The 27157-nt window shown below is 41.7% G+C and overlaps 1 protein-coding gene across 4 annotated transcripts in view; it reads left to right on the forward strand.

Moving 5' to 3' along the window:
• LOC145354404 (uncharacterized) overlaps nt 1-27157 on the forward strand; it is a 234128-nt gene that overhangs the window by 46234 nt on the left and 160737 nt on the right. For 2 of the 4 annotated variants that reach the window (XM_080205677.1, XM_080205678.1), the window contains exons 5-6: nt 14472-14700; nt 19993-20213. In XM_080205677.1, coding sequence (XP_080061803.1) covers nt 14472-14700; nt 19993-20213 — 450 coding nt within the window. The remainder of the gene's footprint in view (nt 1-14471; nt 14701-19992; nt 20214-27157) is intronic. The other 2 variants (XM_080205679.1, XM_080205680.1) reach the window with 2 other exon arrangements.

The raw sequence follows: 27157 nt of genomic DNA on the forward strand, positions 1-27157 counted from the left end.
TGTCCTTTCTACACCGGCACTTCCAATGTCCTCTGATGCCGCATACCTTGCTTACAGCTTGAAAAGAAGAGCATTTTCTGCATGCATGTATGAGGCCATACCACTCGCATTGCATACTAGGCTTACCAGGAAACCCACCGTAGGGGTACACCATTGGCGGCGGGGCCAGAAGGTCCCTCTGGCAGATAGGGTGGAAAAATCCTGCCCATGAATTCCAGGCAGTGCTTTCTGAAGTTCATCTTCACTCATAATTAATCTTTGAACATAGACCATATTTTCTTGCAAGAACAGAAATTGTATTGCAGAGTCCGAAGGGTCTCACTTTAAGCAGAATTCAGACAGGAGCAATTAGACTTTACAGCAATTAGACTTTTGCTCTCTTAGATCTGAACAATCTTACTGGAACCTGATGCTTGTTGCCTTGTGCAAGGTGTGATCCTAGAACACAGATACAGTGTATAGAATCCCTGCAAAGCTGCAGAGTCTTTACACATGGTGGATCTGAATAGCTGTTTCATTTTCCCACCAGTTTCTTCTATTGTATGCAAAGGGTTGAACTTTGTATATTTTGCTGTCAAACTTTCAAACACAATACTGTCACTATGCCACCACATTACATTCTTCTCTTCTTTGACATAGAGGTACCAATTGTACACAAGGATGAGTGAGACAATAATGTGGTTCTTTATTTTGAGATAAGATTATTTACAAATAAAATTAACAAGGAGGCTACATACACTACATCTGATTTCTACCCTGCTGCTTACCAACTGCCTACAAATCATGGGACTAATGCATCATATCCTGTCAAGTTTGTAATGATTGACAGTAGACGCACCTCTTCCTTAAAGGTGCATGTCATCAAATCATAACACTGCGCAGCACTTCATGGGGGCCGCCATAGTGTCAGTGAAATCTGAGTCAACTGAGTTAAAATACTCATTAATTAGCCTTAAATAGAAGATGGATGGGCTTTAGCCTTTTGGACCCCAAAGCTTTCTGTATTTGTCAGAGTATTCTATTTCTATAGATAAAGATCTAACTGTGGTCATATTGACTTTGAGATCTGACCCAACATCACCATGCCCTGATTTAACAATCGATCATGAGGAATGGCTGTCTTCTTCCTAATGGTAAAATTATGTCCACAGACATCTGTCCAAACATCCTTTTAAGTGGTTTGATACCAACATTTGTTTGTAGCACTCCTGATAAAAGCCTTTGGTTGATTTCTATGTTAAATGTGCTTTATAAATGCAAGTTGTTGCTGACTTTTGCACCAATTTAGCAGAAGTACATGTCAAAATGCTACTCCCATTTGCAGATACTTGGAGCAACAACACATCTTAAAACATTTACATTATCGCACTAGAGCTGATGTCAGAAGTGATTGTCCACCTTCTGTGATTCTACTATTGGATGAAAGTCTGCTTTTGTTAAGTTGGATAGCCCCAGCCTGCATATTCATACTAATCCAAAAATTAGATATCTCATTTTCAGTTTAAGCCCAGTAGACCTGTGGACTCTAGTATGCAAGGACAATTGGAAGGATGAAAATGGCACTTGGTAAAAGAAAGATGCCTTTGATAAGGTTTAGTATTGATTTCTGTTACTATGAATCACTGTGTATGTAGAGAATAGACAACTAGTGAATGCGTTGAATAAGGATACCTTATATTTGCCTCCATAGCAAAGACTGATACGTATATCTGCAGCATTTTTGTCCATTTGGAAATGTAGGAACCCGAGGAGCCTCATTATTCAAAATCTAGAAGTATCAATATTAGAAATTATTAAGTTAAACTTCTTTAAATCGAACTGAATCAGTCTTGAAAATAATCATTTAACCAGTTATCTGTGAAGGGTGGTGCTTGCGGCCCACAAGTATGTGATTTAAGCAGCATTAACCCAAAGTTTGGGCAAAAATGTAAAAGTAGCTTTAGAGTGAAATGTTTAATAGGAAATTGAGGAAAAAAAACACACAACTGCAGTTTGGCATTCAATACAAGTTTGTTACATCAAAATGTCATCTTGGATATGTGCTAACTTTGACAAGAATCACCTAGTTACCATTAATTTTAATTCATAGGTAGTATTTGGAACTGAATACACATTTATAAAATTGTCATTTCATTAACTTAATGTTGCTATGGCCAGAACTTTCTGGCTGTTCATGCTGGCAGGATCTTCTTACACAGCCAATGGCGCACCCTGCTATCAGTTTCCCGGTGAAGTGGGGTGGAGTCAATGGGAAGTCTCACTGACAACTGCGGGACCAGAAGATCCTGCCACCAGCTAATGATGCACCACCTCCCACCACAAGAAAGAAGCCGTGGCAGGAGGCCAGAGAATCCAGCCCTACATCTTATTTTTTACAAAATCACTTCAGATAATTTATTGATTTAAAACTATGCTGAGAACCATTAATCGTATTCCTATAGTTAAAGATCTAACTATGGTGCAAATGTTTACATATCACCAAAGATAAATTTTGAACCAAAAACTTCACTTCTATTTCATCCATATGTTGGAAACTTTGTAATAATGTTTAGTAAAATTTTAAAGAGCTTTTGGCCACAGCTGCTGACCATTCTTTGCCTAAAAGTGAACCTCAACCAATTCTTAGTCCAGTGGTGGCAAGTTTTCATTTTGTCTGGGCAAACTTAATTCTCAGTGAATTTCCTGATGCCCAAGTGCCTGTTCTACCTTGACACCACCAATAAAGTAAAAGACAACTATATTTTATATGGGTTAAATGTGGCCTCACTAAATAATTTTAACTGAAGAAATAACAGAACTACTTATACTTAGAGCTGCACTTGTTTTTCATTAATAATCTTTAACAGTGTCTTAATTAGAAAATACATTTTTCTTGTTCTTCATAGATGTCTGTAAATCTATGTGGCAAAATTCTAGAAGTGAGTACTAAAAATGAACAAGTGTTCAAAATCACTTCCAACTGGAGTTACATTTTTCCTATTTATCGAAAGAACAATACAGCACAGGAAGAGGTGCTTCGGCCCACCAAGCCTGCACCGATTCCTCATCCTTATGTAGACTCACAACTTATTGCCCATATGCAGCTTCTATATCTCTATTCGCCTCCCATTCATGTGTTTAGCAAGATCCGCCTTGAACATTGCTGATATGCCTGCTTCCACCTCCTCCACTGGCAGTGTGTTGCAGGTAACCACCACCCTCTGTGTGAGAAAGGTTCCCTGCACATTTTCAATTGAACCATTGAACAAGAAGTTTTAATTATGACATTTGAATGAAACAGTTCTGGATTACAAAGAGTAAATTGTTTTTAAGCACTAGTTGTTAGTGCTTTGTCATGTCTTGTTTCTTGATTTTTTTTTGTCTTGCATGTTGTTAATGACACCTTAGTTCCAAAGAATGTTAAGTGGTTTCCAAGTAATGTTGTTTAGATACTAAAATTAGATTGAAATCTAATATATGCAATAATGCTTTTAAGATCTGTTTGTTACAACTTCTAAGTAAATATAAAAAAGTATCTCTTGAAAGAATTTTAGAAATATTACTTTCGCAGTTGCCTCTCACCATGTATCCCAATCTTATCACATGAAAATTATTTTTATGGTTGTGTCACCAAGACAATTGAAATTTTTGTCATAAACACTGACTTAGGGAGAGCAGAGGAATAAAGTACTTTCCCCATGTTGGTTTTGAGAGTACACAAATGTCATCCTTTGGCTCTTTGAAGGTTTAGATTGACTTTTACTGCCAAACGTATGGGTAAAGAGAGTTTTGAAGGTCACAAATAGGCATTTTCTCACTTTCTTTGCTGACCAATTGTGATACTGTTTCAGTTTATGCAATGGCATTTTAAGAAATAAGAAATATTTTAAGAAATTAAGAAATAAAAGCATGCTTTTATTTTTCTGATATAATTATGAATTCATAGAGAATGAACATTTAGGAAGGATGGAAAATACTATTTGCAACTGTTTTGTGGTCTGCTAGTTTTATTTTGTTACGTTGCAAAAATAATTAAAGATCAAATCAGCAATATTCTACCTGTTTCAAGTATGGTTCTAATGATAAGAGCATATTCTGTGATCAATGGTCCTGTAGGAGTAAAAATACCACTGATCCGAAATATTTCAACACCACCAATGTGCTTATGAAGATTTTCTTTGTCTCTGGTTCTTAGATGGACATAATTGAGTGAATACGCAAATATGTTATATGCTCACTTCGTAATTCTTAATGGCAAATATATATTAAGTTTTTAGCTCCTATAAATTGTTTTACTATCTGACAGAGGGTGGGGCCTGGTTGGGATTGTGGTCTGTGCAGACTCGATAGGCTGAAGGGCCTCTTTCTGTACTGTGGGGTTTCTATGAATTCATTGAAAAATTCTATGAATCTAAGGATACGTCCCTTGCTACAGCAGCAAGATAGCAGTGCAAAAAAAATGAACAACAGCACAATGATAATACAGCTAAAAAGCCAGCAACAATGGAGAACACAAGAATTCAGAACACAAAAAGGGTGCACAAGTCACATTCAGATTTTCCTATAAAGGTTATGTTAATGCAGAAGTAGTGTGAGACTTAGTCAGGAACTTCCTAGTAAAACCTACTGTATCTCATATAGTTCTTCTGTTCTTTCCCGCTGCTGCTAGCCCTGTAACTACCTGTCATCTCTTCTCTCTCACTGGTGCTATATCTTTAGCTCTTGGTCTGTTGATCTCCACTCCTCCTGTTCTGCTATCTCTCCTTTATTCCTGATCTGCTGTCACTCTAACTGCTGGTGGTTATCCTGCCCTTGCCAATCTTGTCTCGCACTTCTACCAGCTGGACTGCTGAAAAATCCTCTTTTTTGCTCTTGCACGCTGCATCAGCCACCTCCCCTGCTTTTACTGTCCTGGTGCCAATTCTATTTCTAGTGGTTTTTCTGCTTGCACATCAACTACTGTTGGCTCCTGATAGCTTTTATTTGTCAATCCCACTCCAGTTCCTGGTGGTGATCATGCTCCTATTCTTAGTGGTTCTTGTGTTGAAAATTTGTCTCCTCCTCGAAGCTGTTACCTTCAATTCTTCTACTGTTTCTGCTGCTGTTCCTGGTTGCTGTCCTATTACAAATTCCTCTTTTGCATTTGATTCTGGCACTGCACTGTTTCTTTCCTGTTCATAATTCCTTTCCTTTTTTTTTGGGGAGTCGCTGCACATGCTCCAATAATGTGGGAAATTTGAACCCCCACCTCACTTAAACACAGGTGCTGAATGACTGGCTGGGGAAAGATATAAGGGAGTGGATTAGCTGCTATCTAATGTTCAGCTAATCCTTATGTAAGCCCACCAAGCCATTTTGGAATATTTTTGTGTCCTTCAAATGAATGTTTTTTTGCACATTATGAACCAGTATATGGTGAATAATATTTGTGAAAATAAACCTTGTACTGCTGCCATGCTCAAAGTGAAAACTTCCATTCTTCACCAAAAATAGATAACCACACGTAATGAATATTTTTGATATTGTTCTGCAAAATTTATATACATATTTTCCACAATCTGAGTCATCTAGGTTCATTATTTATTCAGGAATTCCTTTGCTGAAACTGAATCTGTGGATGTGATTCATACTGTGTATTTACCGTTCTAATGTGTGTCAATCCAGCTTTTGATAGTTTTGCTCCCATTTAATGTTGCATTTAATAATATATCATTATATCATTTATTATGAACTACTTTTTTTTTAGAAATCAAAAAGCTGATGTTCAGGTCTGTAAGATCGCCTCTCATTCTTCTAAATTCCAGTGTGTACAGGCCTAAATGACACAACGTCTCCTCATAAGAAAGTCCCTCCATACCTAAGATCAACTTAGTGAATCTTCTCTGGACTGTCTTCAATGCCAGTATATCTACCTTCAATAAGGGGACCAAAACCGTTCAGTTCCAGTTGTGATTTAACTGGTCCCATGTATAATTTTAGCAAGACTTCTCCATTTTTATACACCATTCACTTTGAAATAAAGGCCATTTGCCTTCCCTACTCCCTGCCGAACTCGCACGCTTACTTTTTGTGACTTATGCACGAGACCCCCAAATTCCTCTGTGCAGCAGCCTTCTGCAATCGTTCTCCATTTAAATAATATTCAACTCATTTATTCTCCCTTCCAAAATGCACAATTTCACATTTTTCTACGATACATTCCATCTGCCAAGTTTTTGACCACTCATTTAACCTGTCTATATCCGTCTGTTGATCATTTGTGCTATCCTCATCATTTGCTTTCCAACTTATTTTTGTCATCCACAACCTTGGCAATAATGCATTCACTTCCCTTGTCCAAGTCTTTCATATGCTTCGTAAATAAATGTGGCCACAGCACTGATTTCTGTGGCATTCTGCTAGTTACAGGTGGCTATCCTAAAAATGCCCCTCTTATACTAACTCTTTCTTCCATTAGTTAGCAATTCTCTATCCATGCTAATCCATACACCCAACATCATGTAGTCTTCTCTTTTTAGATTGCCTTTTTCCTGGTTCCCCAGTCTCATTCTCTACACGGCCTATGTTCACTTCAGCCTCTCTCTTCCTTTTTATATTTTTGAGAAGCTCTTACTGTCTTTTTATATGATTTGCTAGTTTAAGCTCACAGTTAATCTTCTATCTCTTACTTATTTTGGTCATCTTTATTGGTTTTTTAAACTTGGCTTTCCACTAATTGTTGCCACATTGTATGTTTTTCCTTTCTGTTTAATATTATGCTCAACCTCCTTGGCCAACCGTGGATGATTTATCCCTTTCATAGAATCCTTCATTCTTACTAGGATACATCTTTGTCGTAAATCATAAACTATTTTCATAAACGTCTACAATGCTGATCAACTGTCTTTTTTGCTGAATTCCCTTCCCAATCCAGTTCAGTCAACCATGCCCTCATTCCTGTATAATTACTCTTATTTCAGTTTAGCACTGTTGTTTCTAAATCAAGTTTCTCACTCTGGAACTGACAGCTAAATTGTTATGGTCACTCTTTTCTAGGTATGAGCTTATTAAACTTGCTTAATTACACATTACCAGCCCCAAAATAGCCTGATCCTTGGTTGGATCCACAACATATTGTTATAAGGATCTGTCCTGAATACATGCTATGAATTCTCCCTCATGTCTCTCTCTGCCAATTTGATTTTCCCAATCTACATGAAGACTAAAGTATTCATTTACAGCCTTTTTACATGTCCTTGTTATCACCTGATTTATTCTCCATCTTACAGTATAGCTATTGTTAGAGGGGCCTATAGACTACTCCCACCAGTGTCTTCTTTCCCTTAGTACTTCTTCCTCCACTCATCTGTACTCTATATCTTCCAATCCAAGATCATTTTTTACTGTCAAACCAATTCCATCTGGCACTAACAAAACTACCCGCCACCCTTTTCTTCCTGCTTCTCTTACAAAAAGTCACATATCGATGAATATTTAGTTCCTACCTTTGATCTCCTTGTAACCACATTCTATAATGGCTGTAAGATCATGCCCATTAACCTCAATTTGCCTGCGGCTCAGGTAGTCAAGAGATTATAACCTTGAAGATTTTGTTGTTTGATATAAGTGGTTAGTTCCTCTAGCTCTCTATTGCGGAACATCTTTCCTCATTCTATCTATATCATTGATAGTTCCTCATTGCAATTTCCTCTCTAGCTGGAGCAAATGGCCTGAACCCTGGTTGGCAGCACAGCCATCTAGACTCACTCATTGCTGCAGAGAACTGTGTTAATCTCCCTCACTCTATTGTCTCCTACCACCGGTGCATTCTTATGTGCTTTCCCCCCACCCACCGAATGGATTCTATACAAGTTGCTATGGCAGTCAGCCCATCTACCCTCGAATGCCACTCACCACCACCCCCCCCCCGCCATTCCTGACCACTTTCAGCGATAAGACGCTCTCCTAAGGAGCGTGAAACAAAGCATCCAATAAACTCTCCCTCCCTGATGTACTGCAGTTTCCATAGCTCAGCCTTCAGCTCAATGACACTGCCAAAGTTTCTCAAGCTGCAAACACTTATGCTGACCTGTCTGCCCTGGATCACAATGTTCACCAAAAGATAGCTGGTCCTATATCAAGGCAAAATCACTTCCTGAAAACTGGAAAACTTAGAAAGCAAAAGAGCACTTCCCTTCCCCCGCACCAAATTCCCACTTTCATCCAATTTGGACTGTGTCTCACTTTTTTTTTCCCTCTGGATCCCCATAAATTGGAAAGGTGAAGAAACCCGATACTCTACACAGGTAGAGTATCCCACCCGTCCCTCCTCCTCTAACCAAAAAAAGAGAGAGAGAGAGAGGGGCTCTGAGTGAGAGCAGGTAAGTTTGCTTTTGTTTTTGCATGAGCTGTAAGGGCTTTGGCTCAGAGGGCCAAAGCAAAAAGGGTGAGGCAAGGTAAGTTTATAAGTTTTTTTTATATTACTTTTTTCTCTGTATTTCTAAAAAGGGCAAATATGAGTGTGAGGCCAGTATGTTGTTGCCGATGCAATATGTGGGAGGTCTTGGACACTCCTGGTCTCTCAGACATCCATACCTGTGCTCGGTGTGTGGAGCTGCAGTCCCTACGGGACCTGGTAAAGGAACTGAAAATGCAGCTTGAGGACATACGTCTCATTAGAGAGAATGAAGAGATAATTGATAGGAGCTATCGGCAAGTTGTCACACCCGGGCAACGGGAAGAAGGCACGTGGGTAACTATTAGGAAGGGGAAACCTCAGGTGATGGAGAGCATGCCGGTGGATGTCACCCTTCAAAATAAGTACTCCTGCCTGAGTACCACTGGGGGGGACAGCTCATCTGGAGGAGGAAGCAGTGGCCAGCTCTCTGGAGCTGAGCCAGTACTTCAAAAAACTAAAAAAGAGAGCAGCAAGGCAGTACTAATAGGGGACTCCATAGTGAGGGGTTCAGACAGGCATTTTTGCGGACGCAGACGGGAGTCGCGGATGGCGGTTTGTCTCCCTGGAGCTGGGATCCAGGATGTCTCTGGACGCGTCCCAGACATCCTGAAAGGGGAGGGTGAGGAACCGCAGGTTGTGGTTCATATAGGTACTGCTGACATAGGCAGGAAGAGGGAAGCAATCATGAAAAGGGATTATAGGGAACTGGGTAGGCAGCTGAGAAAGAGGAATGCGAAGATAGTAATCTCAGGATTGCTGCCTGCGCCGCAGGAGAATGAGAGCAAGAATGGAATGAGGTGGAGGGTGAATGCGTGGCTGAGGGACTGGAGCAGGGGGCAGAGATTCCGGTTCCTGGATCATTGGGACCTCTTTAGGGGCAGGTGTGACCTGTACAGTAAAGATGGGTGGCACTTGAATCCCAGGGGGACCAATATCTTGGCGGGAAGACTGGCTAGGGCTACTGGGGGGACTTTAAACTAGAATGGTTGGGGGGGAGGGAACAGAGATGAGGAGACTGAGACTGAGGAGGTTAGCTCCCGGGTAGGGAAGGACTGTAGACGATATGAGAGGGATGTTAGACGGGTGGTGGAGAAGGGAAATGTCCAGACCGAGGGGCTGAGGTGTGTCTATTTTAACGCCAGGACTGTAGTAAATAAGGTAGATGAGCTTAGGGTGTGGATTGCTACCTGGGAATGTGATGTGGTGGCATTACAGAGACTTGGATATCTCAGGGACAGGACTGGGTACTTCAGGTGCCAGGATTCAGATGCTTCAGGAAGGACAGGGTTGGGGGCAAAAGAGGTGGTGGAGTGGCACTGTTGATCAGGGACAGTGTCATGGCTGCAGAGAAGGAGGATGCCGTGGAGGGACTGCCAACAGAGTCATTGTGGGTGGAAGTTAGGAACAGCAAAGGGTTGATAACTTTGGGTGTTTTCTATAGGCCGCCCAATAGTGACAGGGAAGTTGAGGTGCAGATAGGGAAACAGATCCTAGAGAGATGTAGTAATAACAGAGTTGTCGTGATGGGAGACTTTAATTTCCCAAACATCGACTGGAATATCCCAAGGGTAAGGGGTTTGGATGGGGAGGAGTTTGTTAGGTGTGTTCAGGAGGGGTTCCTGACACAGTACGTGGATAAGCCTACGAGAGGAGAGGCTGTACTTGACCTGGTGCTGGCTAATGAACCAGGACAGGTGTCGGATCTCTCGGTTGGAGAGCATCTTGGGGATGGAGATCATAATTCTATCTCCTTCACAATAGCATTGGAAAGAGATAGGATCAGGCAGGCTAGGAAGGTGTTTGTCTGGACTAAGGGGAAATATGAAGACATCAGGCAGATAATTGGACAAATAAACTGGAAGGAGGCGTTCTTGGGGAAAAGTACAGAAGGAAGGTGGCGGATATTCGAGGAATGTTTGACTGGAGCTCTGCACAATAACGTTCCGATGAGACAAGGAGGTTTTGGTAGGGCACGGGAACCGTGGTGCATGAAGGTTGTGGTGAACCTAGTCAGGACGAAAGGAAAGGTGTATAAAAGGTTCAGAGAGCTAGGAGATGGTAAGGATCTAGAGGAGTATAAGGCTTGTAGAAAGGAGCTTAAAAAGGAAATTAGGAGAGCCAGAAGGGGTCATGAGAAAGCCTTGGCAGGTAAGATTAAGGAGAATTCCAAGGCCTTCTACGAATATGTAAAAAGTAAAAGGATGAGAAGAGAAGTGATAGGACCTATAAAAGGTGAAGGGGGAAATGTCTGTGTGGAACCGGAAGAAATGGCAGAGGTGCTTAATGAGTACTTTGCCTCGGTATTCACGGTGGAAAGTGATCTGGGAGGTTGTACTACAGGTTTGCGGCAGTCTGAAAAGATTGAGTATGTGGATGTTAAGGAAGAGGATGTGTTAGAACTTTTAAACTCTATCAAGATAGACAAGTCGCCGGGACCGGATGGGATGTACCCCAGGTTACTGTGGGAGGTGAGGGAAGTGATTGCAGAGCCCCTGGTGATGATCTTTGCGTCGTCGATGGAGACGAGAGGGGTTCCAGAGGATTGGAGGATTGCAGATGTGGTTCCTATTTTCAAGAAAGGGAACAGGGATAGCCTGGGAAATTACCGACCGGTGAGTCTGACCTCAGTGGTTGGTAAGTTGATGGAGAGGCTTCTGAGGGACAAGATTTATGAGCATTTGGAGAAGTTTAGAATGAATAGAAATAGTCAACATTGTTTTGTCAAGGTCAGATCGTGCCTTACGAGTCTAGTTGAGTTCTTTGAGAATGTAACTGAGCACATTGACGAAGGAAGAGCGGTAGACGTGGTTTACATGGACTTCAGCAAGGTGTTTGATAAGGGCCCCCATGCAAGACTTCTTGAGAAGGTGAGAGGGCATGGGATCCAGGGGGCTTTGGCCTTGTGGATCCAGAACTGGCTTGCCTGCAGAAGGCAGAGAGTGGTTGTAGATGGGTCTTTTTCTGCATGGAGGTCGGTCACCAGTGGAGTGCCCCAGGGATCTGTTCTAGGACCTTTGCTGTTTGTCATTTTCATAAATGACCTAGATGAGGAAGTGGAGGGGTGGGTTAGCAAGCTCGCAGACGATACGAAGGTTGGTGATGTTGTGGATGGTCTGGAGGGATGTCAGAAGTTGCAGTGGGACATAGGTAGGATGCAAGACTGGGCGGAGAAGTGGCAGATGGACTTCAACGCAGATAAATGTGTAGTGGTCCATTTTGGCAGGACCAATGGGATGAAGGAATACAATATCAAGGGTAGGAGTCTTAGCTGTGTTGAAGAGCAGAGGGATCTTGGGGTCCGGGTCCATAGGACTCTTAAATCGGCCTCGCAGGTGGAGGATGTGGTAAAGAAGGCGTATGGTGTACTGGCCTTCATTAACCGAGGGATTGAGTTTAGGAGTCGGGAGGTAATGCTGCAACTTTATAGGACCCTTGTCAGACCCCACTTGGAGTACTGTGTGCAGTTCTGGTCGCCTCACTATAGGAAGGACGTGGAAGCTATTGAAAGGGTGCAGAGGAGATTTACAAGGATGTTGCCTGGATTGGGAGGCATGCCTTATGAAGATAGGTTGAGGGAGCTGGGACTCTTCTCCCTGGAGAGACGAAGGTTGAGAGGCGACCTGATAGAGGTTTATAAGATGTTGAGAGGAATAGATAGGGTGGATTCTCAGAGGCTATTTCCCAGGGCTGAAATGGTCGCTATGAGAGTACACAGATTTAAGGTGCAGGGAAGCAAGTACAGAGGAGATGTTAGGAGTAAGTTTTTCACTGAGAGGGTGGTGAGTGAATGGAATCGGCTGCCATCGGTGGTGGTGGAGGCGAACTTGCTGGGGTCTTTTAAAAGACTTCTGGATGAGTATATGGGATCTAATGGGATTGGGGGTTATAGATAGGTCTATGGCTTAGTAGGTATAGAAGTGATCGGCGCAACTAGTGAGCCGAAGGGCCTGTTTGTGCTGTAGTGTTCTATGTTATGCTCTATATGCGTTCTCCCACTGCTCATGTATCCACTTGATAGTGGATGGGATACTAATCAAGCGGCTGCTGAGTCCTTGGTGGAGCACAAATTTCAAAATTTGCCGATAAACAAAAGCTTGTGAGTTTTGTGAGCTGCAAAGAGAATAGTGGTAGACTTCAAGAAGACTTAGACAGATGGCAAATGAAATTTAAGGCAGTGATAAAATGTAAAGTGATAGATTTTGGCAGGATGAATGGGGAAAGACAATGTCATCTAACAGGTACAATTCTGAAGTAGTTGCAGGAACAGAAAGACCTTGAGATATATGTGCACAAATCATTGAAGGTAGCATGTTACATTGATAAAGTGATAAAAAGACTTCTAGAATCCTGGACTTTATAAATAGAGTACAAAAGCAAGGAGGTTATGATGAACCTTTATGAAATTCTAGCTTGGCTTCAATTTGAGTATTGGCCCAATTCTGGGTATAGTAGTTTAGAAAGTTAGAAAGCATGTGAAGCTTTAGATAGGGTGAAGAAAAGTTTGAAGAATTATTCAGGAATGAAACATCAGTCGTGAGAATAGATTGGAGAAGCTGGCGTAGCTCTCCTTTGAGAAGAAAAGATTAAAAGGGGAGTTGATTGAGGTGCTCAAAATTGTGAGGAGTTTAGACAAAACAGATAGGAAGGAACTGTTCCCATTAGAAGAGTCAAGAACCAGAGCACCCTGATTTAAGGTGTCTGGCCAAATTGTTTCTTCCCATGCTATAACCATTCTATGATACTATGATCGTAATGTAGGAAATGCAATATTTGATTTTAGTGATATTGATATTGAGAGATAAATAGTACCATAGGCCATTGTACATCCATGCAAGACAACAGACAGGTTTTTTGCTTAATGGCTTATCTGAGACATGGCATTTCTGACACTGCAGCACTCCCTCAGTATGTATTACTCAATACCAACTAGATTATGGTGCTCAAGTCTCTGAAGTGGGACTTGAACCAACAAACTTTATGACTCAAAGGTGAACATGTTACCAACTGAGCTATAATTTACTTTTACTTAAAGCATAAATAGTTTATTTTTAAAAATCAGTTGTATCTTCCTGCTCTGTGCTTGTTGCTCATCAAAATGAGAGATGTTAATGCTGAAATTGAACGCTTGTGTGGCCAGTGTCACCTTCAAGAAGTTCTGGATCAGACACTGATAGGTTAAATGCAAAATTAAGATCCCACTATTATATTCAAAGAATGTGCCTTAACACTTATTTTCTAAGCGTTGTTTAACATGGAGAAGACCTGCAGGGGGAGGCAGTAGGTGATAATCAGAAGGAGGCTTCCTTGCTCTTTTTTAACCTAATGCCATGAGACTTCATGACATCCGGAATCAATATTGAGGACTCCTTGGGCATCTGCATCCAGATCATACATGACTGTTGTCACCACCTCTGGTGGGTCTGTCCTGCCAGTGTGACAAGACTGGGAATGGAGATGGTGCTGCCTAAGGCATTGTCTTTAAGGTGTAATTCCATGAGTATGACTACGTCTGGCTATTACTTGACTAACCTGTTGGACAACTCTCCCAATTTTTGCACAAGCCCGGAGAGGACCTCGTAGGATTGATAGGGTTGGATGCCTTTGTCGGTTTCGATGCCTAGGTCACTGCCAGGTGGGCCATCCAGTTTTGTTCCTTTTTGACATTTCTGTAGCTGTCTGATACTATTGTATAGCTTCCAAGCCATTTAAGAATCAGCCACACAGTTGTGGATCTGAAGTCACACGCAGACCAGACCAGGTCAGCAAATTTCTTTCTAAAAAAGACCAAATTGATTTTTACTGCAATCAACAATGATTTTGTGGTCAGTGTTACTGAGACTAGCTTTTAATTCCAGATTTATTAATTGAATTTAAATTCCAAGAGCTGGGTTGGAACCAGACTTGATTCTGAGAGTGTACTACCAAACCTTGTTTCTGCTTTTCAACTTAGTGTCATCTTTCTCTCCTTTTTTGATAGCTCATTGTCCTATCTTTTTGTACTATTTTACAATCTATATCCCATTACTTACTTACCTCCTCTTACTATATTCTATAGACCAAAACATTAAATTTGTGGAATCACTTGATGAAAAATGGTGTGTGTCTTCGCCAGAGTGCCTTCTTCCCACGAATAGTCTTTCTGAATCCCATCTGTGAATTGGACCCAGAAGTGCCACAGATAAATGAGGTCATAGCTCCATGCAATGTTGAATCCTTTATTTGTTCTTTCAAGGAAGGGTATACGTCATGGATCACCAATATTCTCACTCCACATTGGCTATCTGGTGAGTACTGAAGCAGATCGAAGTATAATATTTCTACAGAATAAATTAGAAACAGTGTTGTGTACAAAATGAAGTATAGACAGGGTGGGTGATACTTTATAAAGGCTATGAATTGCTCTTTGGGTTTCAAATTTGGATATCACCTTCATCATTTTCGAAATGAAAACGCCTATAAATTTTTATTGAAGATATTTAGAAGTATCCAAAATTTGAATAATGAGCGATGAAGATTTCCTTCCAGCAATGGTCTCTAACCTTTTTAAGCACAAGATCACTCTTTGCATCAAAATGCAGTAATGAGATCTACTCTTCAAAATTTGAGTTTACTAAAATTCCCCAAAACATACTTCTGCACGACACTCTGTGACACCTGTGCTTGTACATCATCTGTGAGTGCTGTGAAGTCTGAGTCATAGTTTCAGATTGCCATTCTCACACAGTTCATCAGATGGGCATCTGTGAGACAAGTGTGATAATTGGGCTTAATGATTTTCTTTGGGGAAGAAGCAACCTCATAGAGATATGTGGAATCAAAGTTGACCTTCACCTTGAGCGCACAAAATGTCAGAAAAGGGTAGTACTCTCTGTTTACACATCCCCAAAAGTCTTGTCCCTTGACCTAGCTTTCAGCTCTGTTTTTCCCAAGGTGATTATTTCCATTTTCCATGTCAAATCCACTGCTTTGTTCAAATTCCTGCTGAAAATTAGCAGTAAGTTCTCCAAATCCTTTTCTTCAAGTCCACTTGAAGAAAAGGATTTGAGACAAACATAATGATTTGTTCCATCTTGTCTAACTCCTGAAATCACCTGTTGAATTCCTTTTCCAATTTGTTTAGGTGGTCACAGAATCTGTTCAACTTGTGTTGGCAGCACCATCATAGCCCCCTTGATAACTCGGTGAACGGTTTCTTCTGTTTTGCCAGTAGATGGCTGATGTGAAACAACACCTTTTTGTTAGCCTTGCCTTTAGCCACAGGTTTTGAAAAGAGTGGCTGTTAAATTTTCACAAATCTCTTTGACTCCCCAAACCTTTTTGTCTGAATGATGCTGTTTAAAGGGAAATTTTCTTGAAATCTTGAATGGATTGCCTTGTAATGTTCCAAATACCCCTTTTACTCAAGGCTACACTCTGTTAACAAATAAGACAAATGGGCTTGCCCTTGACATTCTTAAAAGAAATTCACTTTCTCATTCCTAATTTTTGCCCACTTGGAAGTACCTGGCTCCTCGCTCATCATTTCGTCTTCACCTAGCTTAATCCACGGTTTGGCACCTGCATTTTGGCAGTCAAAAGAAACCCAACTTCTATGCATTTTTGGCATGGTTTGTCAGCTAGTGAGCTGATTCACTTGTTATAACAGGTAACCCAAGTCCCGCGCATTTTCGGCAGTGGTGCAGCAGCCAATGACAATCGACTTTAGATTCCATGACTGACCTGTCAATTGTGATTGATTATTTGGAGACCACTGGTTTATGGAATTAACAGAAGATATTAACTCTAAATATTCTACTTCTGAAAATAAAAGGAATATTAAAAAAATTATCGTGGCAATAAATTCAATTTGAAATAATAGTGCATGATTATCCATTCATCAGTTGTGCATATCTGTGTTGTTGTCTCATTAGCTAAGCCTTAATTTTTTGACATTTTATACATATGAGTGTAATTTGGAGATAAATTATAAGAATATATTCAATGGCTGAATTTAACTCTTAGGTTAGTTTTAAAATATTGTTGCTCTCTCTTTGTACCCTGGATGCTATTAAGTCATAATTACTATAAATGTTTAGAGCAACAGTAACATGCTGTTACATATTTTCCATGTGTCCATGAGTATGAAGGCAGTGGCTTCAGTGACATTTTGTTGTTAGTTCCTTGGTAACAAGATCTACCCCTTTCCTCAAAATCATCTATAATGTGTATGTGATATGCGGTTAGGTAAAGAGTTAAAGTGAGAGTGATGAGGTGTATTGAATTAAAATATCTGCATTTGTATAAAATAACCTAGTCATAAAAGTACTTCGGAGATTAATGTTTGCAACAGAATCAGAATGGCCAGATTTTTTTTCTTGTTAATTCAGCTGCTATTTATGGACATAAATAAAACCTGAGAATTAGACCACTTTACCCATAGTCTAACAAAAATAATTTGAAATAACAGTAGACAGTAGTCTTAAACCATCTGTGTTGCGATGACTTCATCCACAGATATTGCTCTCCAGAAACTAAAGTTGTTACAGGATGTCTAAATTGACATTGGATGGAATCTTCCTGGAAATTGGCAAAAGTCAATGTTAGGCGGGAAAAGTGACATTGAAGCTGCCAACTGCAACAGTGACTTTCTCTGCCGCATAGTCCCACACTTAAGAGTAAAAAACTTAAAGGGATAGTACCCACAAAGTAATGCTGGCAGGTGGCCTCTGATTTGCCCACCCTGCCAGCTACTTAGTCCCTGGAAGATTGGAGCGCCATTTTTAAAGATTGCCCCAGTGCAAAGAGAATCACTTTGAACCCCCGTCCACTGGCAGCCTCTGGTACTGGTCATTGTACTGCCCCTGGCACTGTCTGCACTCACCTGAGCCCTTCTGGGAGACCAGTCATGATTCATGCTTTTTGCCCTCTTGCCAATGTGACAGGGGATGAATCAGGCATAGAATCCTAATAATTAGATACCAATGCATTCAAAAGAACATTGGGAAACATGTCCTATCATGGATGGGGGGATGAGTAATAATCGTGTCATGTGATTACATTGGCTTGAAACGCAATTTGAGAGTTTTCGTGATATTTCCAGTTCCCATCGCCAAGCCCACCTCACAAAAACAGGAGCAGAAAATCCCGGCCACTGTTTATGTGAGCTGCACATTAGCATTCTATTCATTTAAAGAGATGCCTGTCCCAAAGCTGAATTAATCTAAACCACATCAAATTTGAATCACTTAAGGTGTTGGGACTCCATTTTATTAAAATATCACACAAAGCAATTTGGCAAGAGGACATTATCTGATGCACAAGAATCATGCACAAAATAATTAACTCAGTATGGTTTTATTTCTTCTCTTGCCCTCAAACATTCTTTCTGTAATAATTGGGAGGTTCTACAATTACTTAGCAGGAGAAAGTAATTAATTTATTCATTTGTAAAGAACTATTTACAAAGGAAGAGGCATGGTGGCACAGTGGTTAGTACTGTTGCCTCAGCACCAAAGAGCTGGGTTCAATTCTGGCCTTGGGTGACTGTGTGGCATTTACACATTCTCCCCATATCTGTGTGGGTTTCCTCCAGGTGTTCCAATTTCCTCCCACAATCCAAAGATGTGCAGATTAGGTTGATTGGCCATGCTAAATTGCCACTTAGTGTCCCAGGATGTGTGGCTTAGAGGTATTAGCTGGGTAAATACATGGGATTACAGGGATAGGACCTGGATAGGATGCTCTGCTGGAGAGTTGGTCAGCTGAATGGCTTCCTCCTGCACTGTAGGGATTCTATGAGGACAGCAAAGACGTCCATACTTTTCAACTGCTGAGCTCAACTGCCGTCCTTTAATTGCCACAATACGAGCTTTTACCTCCGCAGAACACAAGTTTGGACTTGCATTCAACTGCTGCGCCATGCTGTCCACTGAGGATTGTTGGGTTGGTGTGTATATGGAGGCGGGGATGGGTCCATGGGGTGTGGGGAGATTCCCCATGTGCATGTGAGAGGTTCTTCATTTTTTTTTGTGCCAGAGATTAGGGACCCCTTAAAAATGACAACCCAATCTCTGGAAAGCCAACACTGCCAGCTGTTTCAGAGTCCAGTACACTAGTGTGATGGCATGCTTGCAGGATTTCTTTCTTCAGAGCGCTGGATAATATGGCAAGAAAAATCGGCTGTGCAGCCAGTTAATGGACCACTTTTCTGGCCTGGTCTAACACCAAGAAAAAACAAAAATTCTGCACATAGGCTGGGATTTTCCAGTCCCATCATAGCAGGACATGGTGGCCCAGCCAAAGGTTCAATGACTTTTAGCAGGACCAGCCAATCCTAGTGGTGCACTGAGCTTGAAAATCCTACCCATAGTCTGTGGAACCCGTCCGAAACTCAGTTCCTTAGTCACTGACAGGCAGCTGTCTGAACCTGAATAGCACTGTTCTCAAGGTCAATGTCATATTTGACTGAGATAAGCTTCCAACCTATTATTTATGCCATTACTAAGACCACATATTTTCACTTCCGTTATGTCACCATACTCCCTCCCTGCTGATCTGCTGCAGCCCTCGTCCATGTCTTTTTTTAACTCTAGACTTTACTATTTCAGTGCACACGTGGACAGTTTCTCGCCTCACGTTCCCCTTCCAGTAAACTCGAGTTTATCCAAAATTTGCACCAAGCCCCATACAATCATTATCTTGTGTGCATTCACCTACTCCTGGTTGATTTTAAAATTCTCATCTGTGTTCAAGTCTATCCACTGCCTCTCCCCTTCTTAACTCTGTTATCTCCTCAAATTATACAACCCTTTGAAAAATCTGCACAGCTGTTAAGCACACCTGGTTTAAATCACTCCATTGGTTGCTGAGCTTTCAGGTACCAAGACCCTTTGGAATTCCCTCCCTAAAACTCTCTGCCTTGCTTTCTCGCTTTCCCCCTTTCAGACAATCCTTAAAACCTATTTCTTTGACCAAGCTATTGGTCATCTGCCTTAATATCTCTGTATGTCTCAGTATCAAATTTAATTTATCATACCTCTGTGATATGTCTTGGATTGTTTAACAATATTGAATACACTAAAAATGTACAAGTTGTCATACGTACTGCTTCAGAAAAAGTCAAATGCATCCAATTAATGTTTTACTATCTTGCAAATACAGGCTCACGAGTTATATCAATTCCTTTAGCATGAGTTATTAGTGTATATAAATCTATAAATAAAACATACTTTATTCAGTTCACGCATGGTCATTCAAAAACAGATGATGTGGTAGGTTTCATTACACAAAGCGCCACAATCTGAACAAAAATGCTTGGATACAGCTGCTACATTAAAGTAAATGATCTTGTTTTAGCACAAGCCTCATTATATAATGTACTTCTTTGGCTTTTAACAGCAAGGGTATACTGTACCACATAATGTAGGAAGACTGCTACATGCAAAAAGGAAATTATGTATGTTCAAAATTGTCCAGAAAAACAGCAAGTGGGTTGCAGATGGGAATGATGTAATTTTGTTTTTAATAAAGAAATTTCAGGTGATGTATTTCTTCAATTTTTTTATTAAAAACTAAAAACGTTTTCAATCTATGTTCAGGTCACTTATCATTTCGTCACATTACTGACTTAACAAGAGCACTTAGTAAAGTTGGCACATGGGACATTTTGGACCTGCATGGTGGGCAACGGTTGATAGGCGACTACCATGGCTGTTTACATATAGCTCTGAATCGAGAAGAGGCAGATGAACTCGAATTTTCACATGGCAGGAATTTGACTGCTGGATACCTCTGGGCTCTTATGGGTTATTCACCACAGGTAGGCCTACAAATTATTTATTGGGTTTTAAATGTTTCTGTGCCTATCATGGAAGTTTAATAGATGATGTTAACTTTGTCTTATTGGAGGTGAGTCAGGCACTTGTCTGGAGGAGGAAAAGGGGAGGCTGAGTCTGAAAGTTGCCACACATTCTTGCTAAGTGTTGGTATTTATAATAATAATCTAAGTACAGGCCATGATCATAATCTTAATTGGTCATTGGTATATGTTTCCAAAAGGTGTTTCCAGAAAGAAATAATTGTATTTCAAGGTTAGAGAATACAAGACTGGATTATTTTCTGAAATCGTGTATCTGATGTTCAATCTCACCCTTTGGAAGAGCAAATCAGAAAATTAAACATCTTCATGATTATCTATCCATGACGTGGAAAATCATGGGAAGCACACACTGAAATTTCCGATATGCATTTCTAATGGGCAAGACTTTGAGTCAGTGTACATCTTTTTCACAAAATGACCCCTAATATTTAATTACAATTATCATAACATAATAAATCTCCATTAAGCTTATCTCCACATTTCATTCTAGATTGCATGAACAAGGTGGCAAGCCATTCAAGTATAAAAGTTAATCTTGGATTGCAGCCATGGCCACAATTCTCCCATCCCGCTGCTCTAATTTTTTAGCACAGCGGGCCAAGAGCATCACATGGCAGCCGATTCACGGGGTTTGCGCAAGTGTTCGCACCCACTTGCATCTCCCAGCGCCAGATGTCTGGAGGTCTCTGCTCCGTGCCGGAAATCAACGTGGAGACATGGAAATTATTTAAATGATCATTTCCCGACAAGTGAAATGAATAAGCAGGCCCAGGACTGAAGTCTCCAGGCCCCTAGCCTTTCCCACTCCACTGAGTGTTTCAGTCCAGTGGGGATTGCACTAGCTCCCCAATTTTGGGGAACTAGCAAGCCAACCCAAGGTGTGAAGGGAGGGCAATCGGGTGGTTGTGCGTCAGTGGGGTGGTGCCCCCTTGGCATAGGCACCCTGACAGTGCCAGCTTGTGTCCCTGGCACTGCAAGAGGCAAAATGCCAATGCCTGGGGACACCCTGCCACTGTTGGGCAGTGCCAAGGGGTTAGGGCCTATTGGGCAGGGCAGGGATTGGAGGGCAGTTGGTGGAGGTGCGGGGCCCAGCTGCCACTCTGCCGAGGAATTGGTCAGGGAAGGAGGAAGGCCAGCTATCAGGGGAGGTTGGGGTTTTTGGAGGGGGGGGGCTCAGCCTACTGGGGGTGCTCAGCCTGCTGGGGGATTGGGGTAGGCTAGGAGGGAGGGAGCATCCCTGAAGTGTTCCCAGTCATCCTCAGCGCTGCCTGCAAGGTGTAGGTCAGCGAGCTTGATTCCTAAGTCTTCAGCCACTGCTGAAGCTATGCTGGGGTTCTTTAGCTTGGTCGCATTGATTCTTTTCATAACCTTGCTTCCTTATGGTCGCCTCTTGGGTCTGATGCGGAGCCTCATTTTGGAGACAGTGAGCCTGTGATCTGTCCAGCAGTCAGCACCACACATGGCCTTGGTCACTCTGACATCCTGCCTGTCTTTTCTACTGACAGTGACATAGTTGATGAGATGCCAATGCTTAGGCAGACAGAAGGTTGTGTTGGTAATTAGGAGGTCGTGCGCTGCACAGGTCTTCGTCAAGAGTAGGCCATTACTGTTACACTTGCCCACTCCATGCCTCCCATTGACTCCCTGCCAGTTGCAGAGTCACACCCTACTCTTGCATTGAAATCGCCAAGCAAGATCAGCTTGTCAGTACTGCTCACTGTTGTTAATAGCTGTCTGGTTCTTCATAGAACTGGTCTTTCATCTCGTCTGGGTTGTTCATTGTGGGAGCAAAGGCGCTGATCATAGAAGTCACTTGATATAGACATGACCACCTGGGAAACGCTGGCACAAAACTGCCCTACCTGGCGCTGCCTCATCCACAAAGGCTGTCAAGCTTACGAAGCAAGGTGCGTTGCTGAAGCACAAGCTGCGCAAGTCCCGAGCCACCAGCGCAACAACTACAGTGCCTGCATAAGTCTGTCCAGTATGTGCCAGGACATTCCATGCCCAAATTGGCCTGATCAATCATCTTTGGACACATCGCATCTAGCCTCAAAATGACTAATGGTGTCATGATCCTCATCGACGATGATGGACAAACAACATGATTCTATGAATTCTATAGCACACACCATGTCTCTTATGTCCACTTGAGATATCAGTCAGGAACTTGGTTTAACTTGGTCAGTATTGTACAGAAGTGTTAACCTAGATCCTGTGCTAAAGTTTCTGGAGTAGGGCTTCAGCCTACACATAGCCTGCTAATTCATAGGCAAAATTGTGACCATTGTGCCAAGACTGACAGCTATAGCTAAGCAGTACATCGACAGAGCAACAGCCGCTTTTCAATTGTTACCTCACTAAAAATTACCATGTGTTATCTTGCCAAACTTTCAAGTACTTCACAAACTATATACCTGGGAATGTGGTTGCTTCAAGGCATATGTTGTGAGCTTGGCAGTATAGAAATTTTAATTTCCAGCTCTTGTGCTTAAGCCTTTCTGGCCAGAAAAAGAGAGCATAAAATTGTTATGTCACTATTACTATGTTCAGTTCTAAAATACAATCAACTCTTTCAAACTGATGGGAAAATATTTTTTCCACCAATAAATGAATGTGGTTATCATTGTAAAAATTAATACCACTCTCATCTTCACAAGCATAAGCGACTTATCAGTCCTTCAGCCTATGGCGTCCATAAAAACATCCTGATGACCAGTAAGTGAATTCAACCACTAACAGTTTGCCACAGTGGTCATTCAGATATCATTTTATGTCAGAATTTTATGTGGAGACGGGCACCGTTGGGATGTAAATTGGCCATCAAAGAGGAAGTTCAGATTCAGAGAGCTGCCAGCCAATCAAATGGTCGGCAGTCCTTTCAACCCAGAAGCGCCAACAGGAGCAGCAGCCACTGCTGGGACCACAAGCAGTTCCCGAAGAAGAAACAGTGAAGTGAAGGTTGGGTATGATGGGGTGAGTACCTTGAAGGCAAGGATCTCCGTTGAGCACAGTGTCATCCACCAGCCCAGTAGCAAGTTTGCGAGGTTTTGTCATTATCTCATTGTTGCTTATGGGATCCTTTCTGTACACACATTGGCTGACATTTTTTACAAAAAGCACTTAATTGGTTGTAAAGTGCTTTGGGACTAAAGTTGTACAAAATGCTATATAAACGCAAATGATTTCCTTTTTGTAAGGAAAACATCAGAATGTATTGTTTGAGGTATAATTTCACAAAAAGAAACTAATGTTACATACAGGTGTATGTTGCTGCAGATTACAATGTTAGCTGAAGTTAGGAAAGCAGAGCAAATCATTTTGTATTGTACTCATCTGCTTCCTGGGATTTTTTTTTTGTCTGGTTTTATTAAGTGAGTCTGCTCTTTGCAGCCTTTTGAGGTGCTTTTGAACGACTGTCGTTACCTTTTCTTTTGTTTGATTTGATTTATTATTGTCACATATTAATGTACAGTGAGAAGTATTGTTTCTTTTGCACTATACAGACAAAACATACCATTCGTAGAAAAGGAAACAAGAGAGTGCAGAACATTGTGTTACAGTCATAGTTAGGGTGTAAAGAAAGATCAACTTAATGCAAGGTAAGACCGTTCAAAGGTCTGAAAGCAACAGGAAGAAGCTGTTCTTGAGTCGGTTGGTACATGACCTCAGACTTTTGTATCCTTGTCCCGAAGAAAGAAGGTGGAAGAGAGAGAGTACCTGGGGTCCGTGAAGTCTTAATTATGCTGGCTGCTTTGCCGAGGCCGCGGGAAGTGTAGACAGAGTCAATGGATGGGAAGCTGGTTTGCGTGACAGATTGGCTACATACATGACCTTTTGTAGTTCCTTACGGTTTTGGGCAGAGCAGGAACCTTACAAGCTGTGATACAATCAGAAAGAATGCCTTTTATGGTGCATCTGTAAAAGTTGGTGAGAGTGGTAGCTGACATGCCAAATTTCCTTAGTCTTCTGAGAAAGTAGAGGTTGGTGGGCTTTCTTAACTATGGTGTCGGCATGAGGGAACCAAGGCAGATTGTTGGTGACACCTAATAATTTGAAGCTCTCAACCCTTTCTACTTTGTCCCCATTGATGTAGAAAGGGACATGTTCTCCTTTTATGTTTCCTGAAGTTAATGACAATCGTCTTTGTTTGTTGACATTGAGGGAGAGATTATTGTTGCCACACCAGTTCACCAAATTCTCTATCTCATTCCTATATTCTGTCTCGTCATTGTTTGAGATCTGACCACTACAGTGGTATCATCGGCAAACTTGAAAATCGAATTGGAGGGGAATTTGGCCGCACAGGCGTTGGTATACAAGGAGTATAGTAGGGGACTGAGAACACAACTTTGTGGGGCACTAGTGTTGAGGATGATTGTGGAGGAATTGCCTCTCCTTACTGATTGTGGTCTGTGAGTTAGGAAATTCAGGATCCAGTTGCAGAGGGAGGTGCCAAGGCCCAAGCCAGAGTTTGGAGATGAGTTTCGTGGAAATATTAGTGTTGAAGGCTGAGCTGTAGTCAATAAATAAATAAATATAAATATTTTTGTACTGAACTTATAGCAAATTACTGACAAAATTCAGATTAACAATACTTTTCTAAAAACCTATTTAGCTAAACTTAGCTGACACTTGCAAGTTCTTTTGTTATTTCTGTCAATGTAAAATGATTGCTTTTAACTAGGTACGAATGCCAATGTAAAATAGTTTATAGCTGAAACTAGCATAGTGTCATCTTAATTGGAGGGTCAGTAGGCACTCTTACTTTGACATTTCTATTTCAGATAAGACAACCCTACAATGTTTGCACCACTCGTTACTCTCACATCTGTGCAGCACATTCTTACCTTCTTCTAAGACCCCCGCCTCACTGTGACTCGTGGAACAAGCTCAGGTTCCAGGGGATCCATGTCATAGCGGGTCAGGGCCAGGAGATTGGGCCCCCACCTCCAGTTCGTGTGTGCCCCACCAAATTATGCCTTCTCTTCTGAAAGGATAGAAGAGAGTTCATCATTCATGCTCCCTCTCCTTGAGGCACAATTTCAGCCTGGTCCACTCCTCACTAACAGCCAGGTTGCGATGTGAATCAGAGTGACATACTTCACCCTCCAGTATACTCAGGCCAAGCAGGCAGACCTCCCAGCCTTGACCAGTGCAGGCATCAGTGTCATTTGGCACAAACACTCCAATGGCCATCTAACTACACTCCTCCACACAATTCCATGCTACCTTTGTACTCAGCCTTGCCAAATGCAGAAAATCTTTCAACCTTTTGCAGCACTGTACCTAATATCTATCATTATATGCTGCTCTGGGCAGCCACCTCTGCCCATTTTCTTGGTTATGGGCAGTGGTCTCCTGTTGTCAACCGTTGGCATCAGGATGTCACACCTGGCACTGACCCCCTCCAAAAGTATGCCCAGACATTCCTCAGGGCAACAAGGCAACAGAGTGCCCACTGGACTTGCCCTCCCACCTCCCATGCCCAAAGGGTGCTGACGCCGTTGCCAGACAACAGGATATTTCATTTAATGGTTGTAGATAGCAACTTCAGCTTCGCCCACTACTCCTGGCAAGCTTTAGAGAGCTGCCCCTAGAGATTTTAAATCGTACTTCCACCCCTCCTGGATTGATAGGTCAACTAGTTGATGTGTTACATGCTGGGTGGGTCTTGATTTCACCCTGGAGCAGATTCTACATCTGCCAATCTCGTGCACCTAATGGACGTGAAATTCAACCCTTGGGTCTCCTTATTTAGCACAATGTTTACTGGAAGCAGAGTGGACTGGGATTTCCTCACAACGCAGTTATCATTCCCCCATGTAACATTTAGGGCTGATATTGTAAATTTAGTTTCATGTGTCATCAACACCTCTGCTATAGAGATTGATATATCCCACCCTCTAACTAGCAATCTGTTGCAAGATTTAAAAGACTTAAAGAAACAAACATCATCCAGCACTTCAAGCCTTTAACGGCCTTTAAATTGTGTTTACTCGAGAAAAAAAATTCAGAGAATATTATATGCAGGCAACGGAAGTGCTGCTAAAGTATAGCATTCACTTTATGGCAGTACCCAAGGACCATTGTCAACAGAAAGAGGTCTCCTGGCAGTGAGTGCCAGTCCTATTACTCCACGTATGACAGCATGGTTTAAGAGCGTAGATATCATACTTCGACACCAATAGGAAACATAGTTCTGGTTAAAACAATCATTGAACTGCAGTTTCTATCCATTCATACATGGTAATTTGAAAGGTTTAAAAGTTGTTATCATGTAGTATGAATGGGTATTTTCTTTGTCATTTTTCATAGAAAAGGTGTTGCTGGAGAGAAAGATGGAGATTGACAGGATTCTTATTACTGTGATTAGTATCAAAATTAATGTTATGCTTCTCTGTAGGAGCATGGCACAAATGTCTCTTGCCTTCTGAAATCTCTTTGGTTTGTTGCTGCTCATCTTGCTGCCCATGTGAGCTTTCTACCACTGGAGTTTCTTTGACACCACTCTGCAAGGCATAATTTAACTGCATGGAATCACAATCCATTAGACACAAGTCAGACTATGCTGTAGGATTCCTCCAGATCGATCCAGGAATGTGAAGTACTGCTCCACACACCTTGTTGATGTGCTTTATCATCACTCTGGTTGATAAATGCACCTTATTACATGTCAGAATTGTGCGTTGAAATATGACAAGGTGTCCTTGGCCATGGTTACAGAAATTAACCTTCAGCTTTCAGAAGCCATCCCAAGACTTGGCTTTTTAAGTCACAGTGGCAGAAGTACATTGAAATGAAGGGATCAGGGCTGCAGCCAGGCAACAGTGCACTGACGCATAATATGTTGCTACTAGTTGAGGGATTGAAATCTTTTCCTG

The sequence above is a fragment of the Carcharhinus amblyrhynchos genome, chromosome 17 (genome assembly GCF_965287045.1).
Source record: "Carcharhinus amblyrhynchos chromosome 17, sCarAmb.v2.hapA, whole genome shotgun sequence".
Lineage (NCBI taxonomy): Eukaryota > Metazoa > Chordata > Chondrichthyes > Carcharhiniformes > Carcharhinidae > Carcharhinus > Carcharhinus amblyrhynchos.